The sequence below is a fragment of the Rana temporaria genome, chromosome 2, assembly GCF_905171775.1.
Source record: "Rana temporaria chromosome 2, aRanTem1.1, whole genome shotgun sequence".
Lineage (NCBI taxonomy): Eukaryota > Metazoa > Chordata > Amphibia > Anura > Ranidae > Rana > Rana temporaria.
In genome coordinates this window covers 307,222,224-307,240,138 of record NC_053490.1, presented here as the reverse complement: position 1 = coordinate 307,240,138, position 17,915 = coordinate 307,222,224, and the positions used below count along the sequence as shown (strand labels likewise).

The following is a 17,915-nucleotide window of genomic DNA, read 5'->3' as shown; positions in this document are numbered from 1 at the left end:
GGCGTAACATTATCTTTCATAATATAAAAAAAAATGGGGATAACTTTACTGTTGTCTTATTTTTTAATTAAAAAAAGTGTAATTTTTTCCAAAAAAAGTGCGCTTGTAAGACCACTGCGCAAATACGGCGTAACAGAAAGTATTGCAACGATCGCCATTTTATTCTCTAGGGTGTTAGGATAAAAAATATATATAATGTTTGGGGGTTCTAATTAGAGGGAAGAAGATGGCAGTGAAAATAGTGAAAAATTACATTAGAATTGCTGTTTAACTTGTAATACCAACGGCCACCACCAGATGGCGCCAGCTCACATATGGTGGTAATAACTTGTAATACCAACGGCTCACCACCAGATGGTGCCAGCTCACAAAAAAAAAATGTTTTTTTTTGTTTTTTTTTGCCCACCTTCCAAGCCAAGTCGCCAGGACACTATTTCTAGTCGCCACGGCGACCTGGCGCCCGGGATTTGTCGATCCCTGAACTAATCGATTATGAAATTAATCGATTACAATTTTCGTAATAGATTAATCGGCCAGTAACATAATTGGGTTAAAACTAAAATGAGCCCTTTAAGGCTTCATTTCCATGGACGTTTTTACAGCCACTTTCTTTAGCCTTTTTTACAGCTTAAAAACGCCTGTATATGTTTGTTTGTTTTTTTGTGTTTTTTTTGAGCTGGAGCTCAAAAACGCCGCGGTAGCGTTTTTCAACGTCTGGCGTTTTTACAGCTCTACTCTGGAGCTTCAGAACGCACTGGTCCTGTTTTTTTTTTTTTGCAGCTTAAAAACTGCTCAGCCATCTACAGCTCAAAAACATCATGGTGGGCATGAGGCCATAGACTAACATGGAGAGCTGTTATTAAGCTGCAAAAAACACTCAGAAAAGTGGCTGTAAAAACGTCCATGGAAATGAAGCCTTATAGTACAAAAAAAACAAATCGCTACTGTAAATATTACTTTCACTGTCCCACAGTAAAAAAAATGAACCCCTTACAGCAGGGCTCGACAAAATCCGGGTGCCCGGTCGCAATTGCGACAAATTATGACCTGGCGCCCACCGGTAATTGAGGTCGCTGCTTTGCGGCCCTCAAGGCTGCAAAGCCGTGGCCTCAATTACTGGCCGTGGGTGCCCGCGGCGGGGGAGGTGTTGCGCCGAGTAAATTGATACCCAACATGTCACGCTTCAAAATTGCGTCCGCTCGTGGAATGCCGACAAACTTTTACCCTTTTAAAATCTCCATAGGCAAATTTTTTTTTATTTTTTTTTAATTCTACTGGTTGCATGTTTTGAGTTAGAGGAGGTCTAGGACTAGAATTATTGCTCTCGCTCTAACGATCGTGGCGATACCTCACATGTGTGGTTTGAATACCGTTTACATATGCGGGCGCTACTCAGGTATGGGCTCGCTTCTGCGCGTGAGCTTGTCGGGACGGGTCGCGTTTTCTGGCTCCTAACTTTTTTAGCTGGCTCCTAGATTCCAAGCAAATTTGTCAAACCCTGGCTTACAGTAGCGATTATTTGCTATTTTTGTTTAGTAACATAATGGGGTTAAACATCTGGCCTGGGTTCACACCTCCTGTTTTTTGGTGCTTTTTTTCAGAAACACACTACAGTTCATTTACATGTTTTCCTATGGGACATGTTCACATCCATGATTTTTTTTCAGCTGCTGCGTATTTGGTAAGGGCAACCAGGCATCCAAAAAAACATTTTTGTCATGAGTTAGTGTTACAATCACGCTGACTAATAACCATTCAAGTGAGAGTGCGTGTGAAGAATTTCACAGAAAGTGAAAACCGTTTTTGTGATCAACCGAAAAGTATTTTTTTTTTTTTGGAAGGGTAGTATTTTAGGTTGGCTTGTATGGACAGAATGCATGTCTGAAGAAAATATTAGGAGTGACTTTCTTCTTTAATGCTGCTGTTACCAAGGCATGTTATAATCAATGTCATGTTGCTTTGCACAATGTCTTGCATGTGATAGCTGGCAGGTTGTTTCCCATTGTATGCATACTTCTGGAAAAATCGAGGCCTAGTTCAATAATTATTTTGCCGCATTTGGGCCTACATTTTCACGTGTGTATGTATGGTGTTGGTATTTTTATTTTTTATTTTTTTCCCTCTCATAAAGGTGACATTTAAAACTAGAGGTCGACCGATATATTGGCCGATATTTGGGCTTTTTTAAGAAATCTGCATCGGCCGATTATTATGCTTATTAGGTTGATTAGCACAGCGGTGCGGCTCCCATTTGTACCTCACTCAGCACAGCTGACACGGCGCACGTGGTGACAGGCAGCACGGCCCTGGGCACTGTAAATTTCATCTGCTGCCTCCCACAAACTTCTTTCTTCTCTCCCGGCCCCTCCTTCTCCTCCTCTCCCAGTAAGATGCAGGATGGATGATGGCCCTTTGTTTCTGAACCCCTCCTCTTCTCTCCCTCCCGCCCGCCCTATGACCAATCCTCTTCCACCTTAAGTCCCGCACATACAATCGCTGCAGAACTAGAGGCGAGTGAGATGAGAGGGAACACAGGAGGAGTAAAACCAGAGGGAGGAGCCGAGTGATACCAAGGGGCGGGGCCAGCAGTTACAGGTTCTTGAATAGCATGGCACGGATACCAATCCTCAGTGGAAGGTAGGACATGGATTAGATGCCTCATTCTATGTGACTGTCTGTTCTCTGATTATGCTGCATGTACATCATGGGGACCCTCTAGACTAGAGAGGTGAACTCATGAGGAATAGTTGGGGACATGGAGCAAAGGGAAAAAGAGGGGGGCAGATGGGCACAGAGCAAAGTTGATGGGGACAAAACTTAGGACACAGGGTGGGCTTTACTCAGTGGGGTATTTGTCTGCTGAGTGCGGGCGGATGACAGGCCCATGTCTGCTGAGTGGACACAGACGCAGCCCCGTCCTACTCTATGGGCAGTCAGATTTAGGCCAGGGTTCACACTAGTGCGATGCGAGATCTGTGCGGGTTTTCACATCGTACCTGAATCGCACAGTGGTTCACACTGAGATCTGAAAACCATTGCAGGTGTCAATGTAAAGTTAACACCCCCAGATCAGTTTGAAGATCGCAGTGCAAGCTATGAAATGGTGCAGGAATCGGATTGAATGCGTGTGAACACCATGTGATCCGATTCCAATGTAGACCAAAAAAATGGTCCTGCACCATTTCGGTGCGAATGCAATGCGATTTCAGCCATACAGTTTGTATGGCTGAAATTGTCTCGCAAAGACATTGCATGTAATGTGCACTGCAATGTGGTGCGAATCGCATGCCATGTCTGGAATTACGCTTTATTATTTAACTGTTAGATTTTATGAGATGAAGGGGGGGGGGGGGGGGAGAAATATCGGCTGAAAAAATCGGCATCGTATATCGGCCGCCCTGATTTCTAAATATCGGCCAGAGAAAAACCCATATCGATCGACCTCTATTTAAAAGCTAAATTGACAATATGCAATGTGATCATGAGGAAGGAGAAAAAAGGTGGCATGCAGTGAGGGCAGATAAGAAGCCTTTTTCTCAAAAGGTGTGTGTGTGTGTGTGTGTGTGTGTGTGTGTGTGTGTGTGTGTGTGTGTGTGTGTGTGTGTGTGTGTGTGTGTTTTTGTTTTTTATTTTTCCTTCCCTGGGCTTCTAAACCTGTTTCCTCCTGTCTTCAATGCACCAGTAAAGAAGCATGGGACTGTTTCATCAGAGGGTTGGTTTGCGTAGTTTTTTTTTTTTTTGTAGTTTAGCTTTATCGTTTTTTTATAGACACAACTTGCATTTTTGAAATAGAATATGAAAAGTAATGTGAAATGCATACCTTTTACATAGGATCTAGTGCAAAGTCAGCCTCAAATGCTTTGATGCAATAGTGTACATACACTGCAGGAATCTGGGAACTCCAAAAGCTGAAGGTAACGGAATGCTCTTCTAGACGCAGGAATACAGAAATACAACCTACCTATTTATACCTTATTTGTGAAATGTAACATCTGCTGTTTTCTTCAGGCTGTTGTAGAGCATTTATGTTGCGTGTTAGCACAGCGGCTCTTGTGATGCAACATACGTGAGTCAGCGTACACTGCAGGTTATTGTGTCCTCCATGGCAAATCCTCTCAATAGCAGGTCACATTATCATTAATTTTTGTGTGGTTATGTAATAATGTCATCACTTTCTGTCAGTTATTAACTCCAGTCTTTTTCCAGCAGCTCTGATGTGCGGTCCTGTAGACAGTTTGTACAGGGGCAGTTTTGCCCAGTTAGGAGCTGATCAAAATTTTCAATACAGTAGTATTTTCGTCCAATTTTCTTGTTTCTACACATTACATTTGTATAGCTTGATAAGTGTGTTTAAAGTGGCGATGATGGTGTCCTTTTTAACATCTCGGTAAATCTGCCAGGACTCCTGTTAAAGAAAATGTAACTCTGATCCCATATAACTGTGGGCTGTTGCATTTTGCACCTATTTGGTGGAAAACTCATGGAAGGGCCACTGGACATTGTTCTGCTGAAAAGATTTCATCATTTTACTTTAATATTTGACTTGTTTGAAGCAACGAGTTAAAAAACTCAGATGACCTAGCCTCTTTTTTTCTTGTACAGTATTCAGTGCATGTGCTGGTGAAAGCAGATGGAGAAGTGTCTGTTTAGGAACAGACTGTAAAATCTGTAGGAGGAGAAACTATGTTGAAGGGGAAAAGGCACACATGTGAGCAAATGAATAAGCAGCGTTTCACCCCATGCATCCGTCTTCTCTCACTTTCCTTTTCCAGATAGAGGATGAAGAGGAGAGCATCTGAAAGGGATTCTGGAGAGACCTCTGCCAGATCCAAGGCACTCTGCACCGCGATCTCGGGAAGTAATGCAAAGAGGGCAGGTCCTTTCATTCTCGGTAGGCTTCAGTCTTTTGTGTGTGTGTTGTGTTTTTTTTGTTTATACGTGCATGTTTTAGCCAGGAAATGTATATCTTGAGATAATCTAACAAAATTACAAGTTGTTGTGGTAGCTAATGTGTAGTGTCCCTGTCATGCATATTGAATGTTTTGTTTTTAATTTGATATATCTTGGTACTGCTACGTCCTGAAGCTAAAGTTGGCCATACACATAGATTAAAAAAATAATAATCTCCTTTTCAGCCTGCATATTGAACAGAAAACAAATTGAATAGGTTTCTCCATCCACACCATACAGGGTGGATGGACAAATCTCCTACTGTGGCTGCATCTGATTGACAAGCTACCCAAGTAGAAAAGTATGCCCCCTGCCAGTACGCTGCAGGAAAGGACTCTTGCTCTTTCCATGGAAGCTGTGGTCTCTATGACATGGCCCCCTACTGAGTCAGACATGTATAGCTCTGCATTCCAAAAAGTGTGTGTTCTTTCTGATTGGAAAGTTTTACAGTACTTTTGCAGAGTGCTAGGATCATTCTGTATAGTAGGGGTATGGAATTCGAATTCAGAGGTCCGGTCAGTAAAATTTTCTTCCAGCAGGGGTCCAAGTCTCATATTTGTGCTTTGATATCACAGCCCCTACCAACCCTGCACATTCCAGTTTCCCCTTTTTTATATCATGGACCGCCTCTTTTTCTATCACAGCCCTCTTCACAAGTCTCCCCTTTTCACCACAATGCCCCCTCTTTACACAGTGTACTCCTCCTTTTATATCCCAGTACCCTCCCCCTACAATAAAGCACCCTCCATACAGCACTCCACTTTACAATATAGCCCTCCTTTACATCACAGCACTTCCCTTCACAATACAGCCCCCTGTACATCAAAGTCCCCCATTTACATCACACTGTCTCCTTTCCTTCAGTGTCCCCAGTCTCCTTTCACATGGCAGACCAACCCCTTTAGTATTGGTGTCCTCAGCCCCCACCTCACATCAGTGGCCTCTGTCACCCCTTTACATCACAACTCTGATTTTTTTATTTTCTATTTCTTTATAATCTCAGTTCCCTTCACATAACACCCTCACAACACCCCCCCCCCCCCCCCCAGTTCCCTTCACAGACCCTTTTTTCATGTATACCATTCCCCGTCGCAGCTCCTCCTTGTTTCCCAGCCCCCTCTTGCATCCCTTTTCCCCCTTCCAATCCCAGCCTCTCTTTTCAATTTGTCTGGATGGGGGCCTGGACTGCCCAGCTTTTGGTGGGCAGGTGATTGGTTGTTGCGACCACCCTGTGTCCAGCCGACAAGTCACCAGCTTGTGAGCTTGGGTGTTTCTGCCCTCTGTTCAGGTGTGCCCTGCCTTCTGCTTGCCTGTTGCTGTAGAAATGAAAGCTGAGGCTGCAGTGGGGGAGTAGGTTATCAGCCAGGAGAGGCTACCCAGGCTGCTGGATGGCAGAGATGCGGTCTGGATAGAACTCATTCGGCCTGGACCGCGGTCTGCCATTTAGTGACGCCTGCTGTATAGTGTGCAGGCAGGGTACAGGCTTTTCTGTCCAAGCTGTGACTGTTTTCAACATGCACCTGTCATGTATTTAGCTGATTTTCTTATACTTTGTCCTCAGATTATTATCTCAAATTCTGTGTATATGATGAATAAGGACATTATTTACCTTTTTTTGTTGTTTGTGTTTAATATTTATTACTGAAGTGTCTCCTGTAGTTCCTTATAAAGCAGTTCCAGATTGCTGCAGGGCGCCGCCATTCTAGGATATTAAATCAGCGGTGCCCTGTAGAAACAGAACTGGGCTTGTGTGGGTCTTTGCCAGGCTCTTGGACCTGTAAGAGACCTTTTGACATATCTAGGGCTGCAACTAACGATTATTTTCATAATCAATTAGTTGGCCGATTTATTGTTTTGATTAATCGGATAATAGCCTTAAAAAAAAGAAAGAAAATGCATTTTTAAATATTTTTTTTTTTTTGGGCCAATTTGTTGGGCAGATTACAAAACGCATATTGCCGCAAAAACACATTACATATTTTTCTGCAGCTTCTCCATTGAAGTATATTGAACCAAAAAAAACAAAATGGCGCCATTTTGCGTTAAGTCCTTGCCCTTTCCAAATACGCAGCAGCTGAAAAAAAAATCATGAATGTGAACATGTCCCATAGGAAAACATGTAAATGAACTGTAGTGTTTCTGCAAAATGCACCAAAAAACAGAGGTGTGTGTGTGTGTGTGTACCCAGGCCTGAGATGTTTAGTAACATAATGGGGTTAAAAAAACAAATGAGTACAAAAAGAGCAAATAATCGCTAATGTAAGGGGTTAATTTTGTTTACTGTGGTACCGTGAAAGTAATATTTACAGTAGCCATTTGCTTTTTTGTACTATAAAGGGCTAATTTTAGTTTTTTTAACCCCATTATGTTACTGGCCGATTAATCGATTATGAAAATTGTAATCGATTAATTTCATAATCGATTAGTTTCTAGCGTTGGTTTCCTTGCACAAGAATAGATGGCGCAGTGAAGGAAGCCTGAGGCCTCTCATGTGCATGCATTGGACTATCAAAAATTGCCTGTGGAGGGGGCTTAACCACAATTAAGGGGACTGAAATTCTCCTTAAGGCTGCATTCACACCTGTGCGTTTTCCTAAACGCATACCAAAATTTTTTTTTTTTTTTTTGCCACACGTTTTTTGGAAACGAGCTGCAATCGTGGGTCACGCAAGTGCGGGTAACAGATGTGTGTTTTTACTGGGCGACAAAACATTTCTGGAGCTAAACAAAAAGCAAACGCGAGTGGCAACATGCATTACTGCTATGCTCCTGTGTGAATGCGGACCAGGTTCCCTAGACGGAAATGAGTAGTTGACACATGCAATACTTTGCAGTCCCATTGGGGTGTTTTTAAAAAAAAAAAAAAAAGTTTTCTGAAGCTGGGCTTTTTAGCTGTGCCATTTTAATGTCCACAAGCATTTGCTTACTTGTTCCAGAAAAGCTCTTCTTTTCTGTTCAAAATTCATTTTTTTTTTCATTCTGAGCTCCCAAACTTGTCCCTCATGACTTCATACTGGAGCCTTTTCTGCTTTTGGCGACCTAGTGCCGCTTCTTTTCTCTTTATGGAGAAATGGCTCCTGGTTGCAGTTCCTCCACTGTGGTAAACTGAGAGCAGTGATGTGCTTACTGTGGGTGGGTACGACTGCAAAGCACATCCTATATGGCCAGAAAATTTGACCTTTAAAGGAGAAGTACAGCCAAAGCTCCTTTTGGCTGTACTTCTCCTATGGATCACTAGAGTGCAGTTCGTTCTGCACTTCCATGACCCGTTTTTAGCAGACAGGGAGCTGAAGCCAACTATCGGCTGACATCACAGAGCCAGTCCAGGCTTGGGCAAGATCGTGACAGTGAAGGGGGGTGGGGGTTGGAGAGGAGAGCAGTGACTGACAGCCACCAGCTCTCTGCTCAGGAAGCTGTGAGAACTGAGCGATTGGCATTGTTTGCTCGGTTCTCAGGGTTAGCGCTGGCAGGGGACAGATGCAGCATCAGAACGATGCTACATCCACCTAGGTAAGTAGTACTTGCCTGAGGGCATACAACAGTAATAACTTTATCTCCTGTGCAAACTGTTTTTATAAACAGTGGAGGGTCTCTGACAGCAGCAACACTAACAGCTGCTGTATTTTCATAGCAAGTCATCACTATCATGTTGACTATCACGAATTGTTGGCAACTACTGAGCAATTGGCAGCAGAGGGGCAGGACAAGGTTTTTTTCCTTTCTTCTTTTATTTGATTTTTTTTGGCAGATGTAGTGCTCCCACAAATGGTTAAAATGTGTTTAAATTTGACAGATGTACTTTGAGCGCTGTTTGCTTCTTCTAATATCTTCTATATTTTCTTCCTGCAGGGCCTCGTTTAGGAAACTCTCCAGTCCCGAGCATTGTCCAGTGCTTGGCACGGAAAGATGGCACAGATGACTTTTACCAGCTTAAGGTGAGCTTGTGGAAGTTGCCCTCAATCAAAACGTTATTCTGTGAGGCTGCTCATTCTTCTCCTAAAGCAACTCTGTTGCTAAAATTTAAAATTCCAGTTGCTAAGATCCCTGCAAATAGGAAGGTACATTGTTACCTCCTGCTGCCTGCACACACTACCAGAAGGGTCAATAAACCCACATCGTAAAAAAACTACCAGTACAATGCTATTAACCTCCTTGGCGGTAATCCAGAGTCGGGGTGATTTTTTTTGTTATACCAAAAGCGGTATCCCCGAGCAAGACTTGGTATCGCATTGCAGGATACAGGGGGAAGTTGCTTGCCTTGTCCCTGGATCCTGCGATGTGTCCCCGCTGTGTGTGCGGGCTCCTCCGCTGTGTCTCCTCGCTCGATTCACAGTGCCGCCGAGCTCCGTTCCCTGCAAAGTTACGACACACGGGGACGGAGTTCGGCGCCAAATTCAAAAAGCGAAATACACATACAGTATACTGTAATATTACAGTGCTGTATGAAATAAATACACATCCCCTTTGCCCCTAGTGGTCTGCCCAGTATGCAGTTTTATATAATAAAAACTGTTCTTTCAGCCTGGAAACTGGGGATTGTCCATAGCAACCAAAAAGTGTCCCTTTATGTCACAAATGGTTTTAATAATAAATTAGAATCACTTGCAGAATTGAGCGATAGTGATTTGTGGGGAAATTCGTCATCAAACACTAAAAGTAATGACCGCGACAATTCTGCAACTGAGCAAATTTCACTGTTTTTGATTTGATAACATTATTGAATATTTTTTATTATTATGTTATTTGTTATTATTTATAGTTATTTATTATATTATAATTTATGATTTTGTGTTTCAAACTTTCTTACTCGGATGTCTACTAGACTCTTGCTTGGACAGAGTTAGGCTCCATTCACACCTAGGCGTAGGGCGTACAGGCGTTTTTACAGGCGATTTTTACAGACGTTTTTGTCGCCCGTATATGCGCGTTTGCGCGCGTTTTCGCACAGTGGCGTTCGACGTTTTTGTACTTTGTCTTTTTCCATATTAGCCAATAGGAAAAATGATCATCCCTGACATCACTTGTTGCTCTCCTAGGAATTTTTTATTCCTCTTCCTGGGATTTCAGCAACACAGGCGTCAAAACAGGCGTTTACGCGCAATACGCGCGTATCAGGCGTTTTACATTGACTTCAATGTAAAAAAAAACGCTCAAATACGCGCATATCGCGCGCTAGGAGCGACAAAAAAGGGTCCGGAACTTTTTTGAGCTACAGGCTACAGGCTACAGGCGTTTAGGCGTTCAGATGTGAACCATCCCCATTGCCTTTCATTACTTTTCGTCCCTCTGGCGTTTGTGCGCGTCGCGCTACAGGCGTAAAAACGCCTAGGTGTGAATGGAGCCTTAAGTGAGTTATTCCTAAGAATTGCAGGCCTACAATATAAAACGCCAAATTTCCATGCAAACAATTGTACCGCTTTTGGTACAAAATTCCAGACATAATCATTAGGGCTGTCGAATATAATCGATGCAGCGATGCATCGCGATTCGACCCCCGGCGATTCTGCATCGATGCGGTTGCTTTAAATAATCGATGCATGTTGATGACGTCATCGTCGCGTCCTGCCGCGTGGAGCTGAAGTTTTGCCGCCTTCCCCTGTATCACACTCGGAGTCCTGAGGAGAGGAGACGGACACGTGCAGCGCCAGCACAGCGTAGCCCTCCCCCCGAAGCCCCCCAGAGCGCTCAGACACTTAGCTTTCCTCCGACGTCATCCACAGCCGCCCTGTGTCACTTGCTTCACTGGCAGACACGTGAGAGGAGACAGAGTGACACCTGTTGTGAGTTCCGGTCCCAGTTCCCAGAGCTGTCCTCCTCGGCTTACTATTACTATGCAGCGTGCACTGCAGGCTGCCTGGTACAGGGGGAGAACGTTGCCGACTCACAACTGGCTGCTGTGGGCAGCAGCTGCAGGACTGTGGGAGAGAGACCCCGAGCGAGACAGGCTGCACTTGTCCTCTGTCCTCCTCACAGGCAACAGGAGAGGAGACCTCCAGCAGTGAGTAGCTGAGTGCAGAACTGACTCGTCATCATCATCATCAGGTACACAACAGAGACACTGACTGTCACAGTAGTACTACTAGTACACTTATAACTGTAACCAAGGTATATAATATAATATATTATCATATCTTTGATGCACCATGTGGAGTGGACTGCAAAATTCAAATATGCTAAATGTATGACTGTAATAATAATTGTAAATAATAAATATTAATGATGGTGATTGGGTAAACTGAATTATTCTGTATTTCTAAACATTAAACTGAGTTTGTGACCATACCATTGCCATTTAATTAATTATGGTTTATGTAGGTCTAGCTCTAATCTATTGTCCAATGTCTTACTGATTGATCAAAACTTCATTACTTACCTTGTTTGTATGATTTAGCTCATCACTGCCCCACACATGCAATGCAGTGCATGTGTGGGGCAGTGATGAGCTAAATCATACAAACAAGCTAAGTAATGAAGTTATGTGAATCAATCACTAAGAGAATGAATACATAAAACCATAATTAATTAAATGGCATATGTTGTTGTAGCTGTTTGTTCAATGCCAGTGTGCCACGAAGATTGGAGAAGGAGAGATAGAGATCACTTTACCAACCGTTTCACTTTCACTGAGTGACCATGGTGGCTAGCAGTACCACAGATCACAGATAAGATGAGGGTGCATTGTTTTAACACGTAGCGACGGTGCATGGGGTAGAATAATCATCTCCTGAATCATGTCTGCAGTCTCTGACCATCTCCTGAATCATGTCTGCAGTCTCTGACCATCTCCTGTAGCAGGTCTGCAGTCTCTGACCATCTCCTGTAGCATGTCTGCAGTCTCTGACCATCTCCTGTAGCATGTCTGCAGTCTCCGACCATCTCCTGTAGCATGTCTGCAGTCTCTGACCATCTCCTGTAGCATGTCTGCAGTCTCTGACCATCTCCTGTAGCATGTCTGCAGTCTCTGACCATCTCCTGTAGCATGTCTGCAGTCTCTGACCATCTCCTGTAGCATGTCTGCAGTCTCTGACCATCTCCTGTAGCATGTCTGCAGTCTCTGACCATCTCCTGTAGCATGTCTGCAGTCTCTGACCATCTCCTGTAGCATGTCTGCAGTCTCTGACCATCTCCTGTAGCATGTCTGCAGTCTCTGACCATCTCCTGTAGCATGTCTGCAGTCTCTGACCATCTCCTGTAGCATGTCTGCAGTCTCTGACCATCTCCTGTAGCATGTCTGCTGTGTTTAGACTTTGCTACATGCAGGAAGTGTTATTGTGTGTTTTTTTTTTTTTTTAAGAACAGATAGGAAAAAAAAAATGGAGTACTTAATTTTTTTTTGATGAAAGCCATGCGCACTTGCGCTGCAATCGTGATGCATCGCGGAATCGAATCGTGGACTTGATAATCGTAATCGCATCGAATCGTGAGATCGGTGAAGATGCGCAGCCCTAATAATCATACCGCCAGGGAGGTTAATACCCACTATTAATAAGATGCGTTTTCTGTATTCTGCAAAAATCCTGGTTGATCCTGCTGCTCTCTATCTCCACCTTCTGTTCATGTCCCCGATTTCAGCTAGGGATTTTTCAGCTGTGGTGGCAACTCTTCAGATGCTCAGTTTTTGGTGAGTTTCTATGCTGAGCAATTCCTCCCTATCACATCTGAGCAGTCCATGTGACTACAGAGTCGCACATGCCTCCATGCCTACTAACCAGCTAAACACAATGGGGTGGGATATAACATGGAGATTGAGGCTTCACCTCACTCCTCTAAGTCGCAGACTGGGGGGGAGGGGGTGACTTTTGCGAAATCCACCCACACCATGTTATTTCCACAAAATAATAAAGCTTTCATTTAAAATATATATAAATGACCAGCAGCAGAGGACTAGCGGATCCTACTGCTTATGTTTCCAGGCTGGGAAATATGTGGGTCATGTGATGGCTGTATATCAATTAGGGAAAAGATACCTGGATGTTTTTTTTTTTTTTTTTTTTAATTGGTGTAATCATCCATATACAGAAGTAGGACAATGTAAGTTAAACAGTGTGGGTTTAGTATCACTTGAACCTGTCACTATGGGGTCCAAAAAAGTTAATCTGTCCTGTACAAAAAGAGGATGTATGATGTATCCTATATCTCCACCATGTTGAGGATCCCGTGCCACTACAGTTATCTGACACCTCTTGGTATGCTGATTGCAGCTCTCTGCTGTTTCTCCTATCGGCTTCTACATCGCCTTAAAGTGGAGTTCCACCCTGAATTTTTTTTCCATTAAAACACTCATGGAAACATCTAAAAAAATAAAATAAAATTGGATACTTTTTTTTTTTTTTTTTTATATACTTAAGGCCCCTTTCACACTGGGGCGTTATTCGAGCGAAGCCTCATCTGCAATCCCAATGTGCTGGTAAAGCACCGCTAAGACCCTAAGGTTAGGGCGTTTTTGCTGTGCCTCAGTGTGAAAGGGTAAGGCGTTTTTACAGCGCTTTCAATTCATTTCAATGGAGAGGGGCGTTTTTGGAGCATTTTTTTCAGCGCCCAAAAGCTGCTCCAAAGATGCTGCTTGCAGTGTGAAAGGGTCCATTGAGATGCATGTAGAGCATTTTAATAGCGCTATTTTTAACGCTAAAACGCTGTAAAAATGCTTCAGTGTGAAAGGGGTGCAGTTGTCCTATACCGCTGAGCTCGTAGGTCAATTCCTGGGAGGCTGTGTCTTCTGAGAGTGTGTGTCCATGAAGACAAGCTGACCATTCACGAAGCGCCGCGCCACTTTCCGCAAGGCTCCACTGCCAGTTTCCCTTAGTTAGAATGGCGGCGGCGCATCCGATGGACTGATCGGCCTCGAGGGGCTGACATGACAGGCCCCCTGGACAGGTAAATGTCCTTATTAAAAGTCAGCAGCTACAGTGTTTGTAGCTGCTGACTTTTAAAGAATCTTTTTTGCGGGTGGAACACCGCTTTAAGTTTAAGGAGCCTTTGCAAGAAACTGCACCCACAATGCTTGAACAATTGCAGTACTCCTCTAGTGTTTCTGTTAATGTCTCTAAACTTGCTGCATAACATTTACCATTTGTGAAGTGACTTACAGGGTGGTAAACTGTGTGTGTGTGTGTGTGTTGGGAGTGAAATAGGTCAGACACTACATGAGGAGGCTATGAAATGCCTCTAATCTATAATTCACTCTCATATCTTTATGTCTAAACTTTATTTAAATGTCCCAGGTTCTCTTACTAATATGGGGGGAGTGTAACCAGGTTAGTCTTTTATTTAGTCATGATATTGTTAGAACGTTTCACAAAAATGCCTGCGTACTGCAATTCTTCTGCACACCCCAAAGGTCCACCCTTTGGTCAGTTGATGAGGTGTAGATGTGAGCCATTTTAAGAAATTTACAATGCAGGTACTACAGACTCGTGTTGAATTTGACCTCCAGAGCAAGTGAAGTGAAGGTGTTGGCTGTTGTGGGCACTTCACATGCAGCTTCTTGTATGTTATACACAGGGATTGGAGTCATGCATGTTATTCTAGTTGGAGCATACTTATCTAGCCTTTAAATTCTGTTTAATTTGATGTGCGGTTTTATATTTTCCTGTCAGATCCTGAGCCTGGAGGAAAGACCTGACAAATCAGGGGAGACACAGGAAGAGAGACAAGGCAAAATGCTGCTGCATACTGAATATTCTTTATTATCTCTTCTTCACAATCAGGATGGAGTGGTCCATCACCATGGTCTTTTCCAGGTAAAGCAATACCTGTTGGCGAATTTGCCTAATGGCTAATTACACTTTTTTTTTGCCTCTGTTGCAGAAAAGAAAAAGCTTTCTCTGTTCTAGAGCAGGTTATACCTCAGCATCCAGGGTCTCCTCCATTACATCTCCGTTTTGTCATAGTATTTGGGACCGGAAAAATGTTAGAAGGAAGTACTTCAGCAGCTGACCTCAACACACACCACCTTGCACCTTGTCCTCCCCTCCAGGAGATGCTCCCGCCCACCTCTTCTGTAACCTGCTTTTCCAATGCAGACACTGTTCTCGCCAAATACACAGCCAGTGTCATCCTCTGAACAATTGTTTTTGTACCTTTCCACCTTGCATAGTTCATTCATTTGGAAGAGTGTGCAGGAGCTGAGTGTTCACATAAAAGCCTTTTGTGGAGTAGAGCTGCAGTAATGAAAACAGAAATGTGTCCCTGGAAGTCTGTAAAGCTTCCAATCTACCATTAACTATGTAGTGCAAGGGTCTGCCTGATTTGGATACAGAGCCATTGGATAGATAGGTGTGTCGTCCTATTGTATAGTATTGGTAAGTCTAAAGGCGATCCTACAGATTTTGTAGTGTTTGGCCAGCTTTATACAAGTACATGGGAGGAGACACAGCTATCATTGTTGTGTAAACACAAAACATTTATACTTTCAGGCCTTATGCACATCTAGTGTAGCATGATCTAATGTTTTTCAGTGCGTTTTTTTTCCCCCTACGACAGTGAACAGACATCCCACAGTGTTCACAGCACACATTATGAAATGTTATACTTTTTTTTTTTTTCCCCTAATCTGAAGTCCTTTTCTTAATTTATTCCAAGGCCTCCAGACAGCTCACTCTCCCTATGTAGCTCCTGCTAACTAGTGATATATCTGAAAGCTTGATTTTAGTTGCCAGGCAGATACCTGGCAATCTATGTTCACTTCAAAATGATTTTCCCTCTTAGTTCCTGAAGAGCAACTAGCCAATGTCCTAGACATGAGTTATGAATTTGGTTAGCTTGACCATTTTCCATTTTTTTATTTTTAATTTTTTTTTTTATGCCTTCTATTGTAGTTTTGGGTACATAGCTTATAGCATTGCTATCTCAATGATGCCTCAAGTCAAATATTCACAGCCAAGAAATCGTATAAAAATATCGCTGTTTGAAAGACAATTGAAACGTGCATTTTTTTTTTTTTTTTTTACTGCATTCATACTACGTGCATACTTTTATGCTATTTACATTAAGGAAGGTTGCAGCTGCAGTTTGCATGTGTAAAATTGAGTCCAACGTACAAGCAAAATGCATCGGTGTGAAATTAACATAACCTGAATTTACGGCACATTTTAAGTAGTTTTTTGGATGTTTGTCTCCATGAAAAGTCAAGCATAGTTTTCACTTTGTTTTGCTTTACTTAAAGCTGAAACTTTCTCACTGTCGTGCCTTGGTTTTTCATATTCCCAGGACCGGACATGTGAAATTTCAGAAGATCTGGATGCCAACAAGCTAGTGAGGAAGATGCGAAAACGGATATGTCTGGTGCTGGATTGTCTTTGTGCCCATGATTTCAGTGATAAGACTGCAGACTTAATCAATTTACAGCATTATGTCATCAAAGAGAAGAGACTGGGGGAACGGGAAACAGTAGTTATCTTCTATGATGTTGTCCGAGTGGTAGAAGCCCTTCATAAGGTACATTCATTTTAAGGTCTCTTTTTTTACAGCTGTAAAAGTGTCAGGTTTTTGTGGTCCCAGTCAGAGCAGGTTAGGATGCACACATTCACATACTGGGAGCTCTGCGTTCATGAGCTTGATCTACAGTATAATCCTGTTTTAAATAAAAAAATAATAGAAGTAACTGACCCTTGAATTGTAGTCAGTGTAACATATATGAACATTGTATTAATTTAAAAGGTACCGTTTTTTTTTTTTTTTTTTTTTTTTTTTTTTTTAAAGCCAAGATGTAACCTCATACCATAGAATGTACTTATAATTATTTCAAATCTGTACAGAATTGTATAGCAATGATTTTTGATGGTCAGGATTGTTGCACCACTTTAATAGAATCTTCCTTTCTAATTATTATTATTTTTTTTTTTTTAGAAAAATATTGTTCATAGAGACTTGAAATTGGGTAATATGGTGCTAAACAAGAGGTAAGCGATCAACCAGCCAAGATAAGAAATGTCTCCCATAGTAAACATTGTAACATGCATCATTTTGAACAAAATGGCTTAATTTCTGTCATTCTGTCATCTGTCCACATAATACAGTGAGGGGAGGGGGAATAATTGATCCCCTGCTGATTTATTTATTTATTTTTTACATTTGCCCACTGACCAAGAAATTATTCATCTATAATTTTTAATAGGTTTATTTTAACAGTGAGACAGAATAACAAAAATCCAGAAAAAACACATTTCAAGTAAAAAATTTGATTTTGCATTTTAATGAGTGAAATAAGGATTTGACCCCTTCGCAAAACATGTACTTGGTGGCAAAACCCTTGTTGGCAGTCACAGGGGTCAGACGTTTCTTGTAGTTGACCACCGGGTTTGTAAACATCTCAAGAGGGATTTTTGTCCCACTTTTTGCAGATCCTCCCAAATCATTTAAGGTTTTGATGCTAACATTTGGTAGCTCAAACCTTCAGCTCCCTCCACATTTTTTTATGGGATTAGGGTCTGCAGACTGGCTAGGTCACTCCAGGACCTTTAATGTCCTTCTTCTTGAGCTACCCCTTTGTTGTCTTGGCCTTGTGTTTTGAGTCATTGTCATGCTGGAATACCCATCCACGACTCATTTTCAATGCCCTGGCTGAGGGAAGGAGGTTCTCACCCAAGATTTGATGGTACATTGCCCCATCTATTGTCCCCCTTTTTTTTTTTTTTTTTTGGCGGTGAAGTTTTCCTGTCCCCTTAGCAGAAAAATGCCTGCAAAACATAATGTTTCCACCTCCATGTTTGACAGATGGGGATGATCTTGGGGGGTCATAGGCAGCATTCCTCCTCCTCCTCCAAACATTTTTGGTCTCATTTGACCACAACACTCACCCAGTTCTCCTCTGAATCATTCAGATGTTCACCAACAAACTTCATGCAGGCCACTACATGTGCTTTTTTGAGCAGTGGCACCTTGTGGGCACTGATTTAAGCTATGCCCAATGAATTCTGCATTCATTGCTATCGAGTGGAAGATTTGTCTAATTACCACACTACACC

At 42.5% G+C, this 17,915-nt stretch overlaps 1 protein-coding gene across 1 annotated transcript in view; it reads left to right on the top strand.

Annotated features, from left to right (window-relative positions):
- STK40 (serine/threonine kinase 40) overlaps positions 1-17,915 on the top strand; it is a 71,443-nt gene that overhangs the window by 20,113 nt on the left and 33,415 nt on the right. Inside the window, exons 2-6 of the mRNA XM_040337344.1 lie at positions 4,773-4,891; positions 8,800-8,885; positions 14,547-14,690; positions 16,159-16,386; positions 16,798-16,850. Of these exons, the coding sequence (XP_040193278.1) occupies positions 4,780-4,891; positions 8,800-8,885; positions 14,547-14,690; positions 16,159-16,386; positions 16,798-16,850 (623 nt within the window). The 5' untranslated portion in view covers positions 4,773-4,779. The remainder of the gene's footprint in view (positions 1-4,772; positions 4,892-8,799; positions 8,886-14,546; positions 14,691-16,158; positions 16,387-16,797; positions 16,851-17,915) is intronic.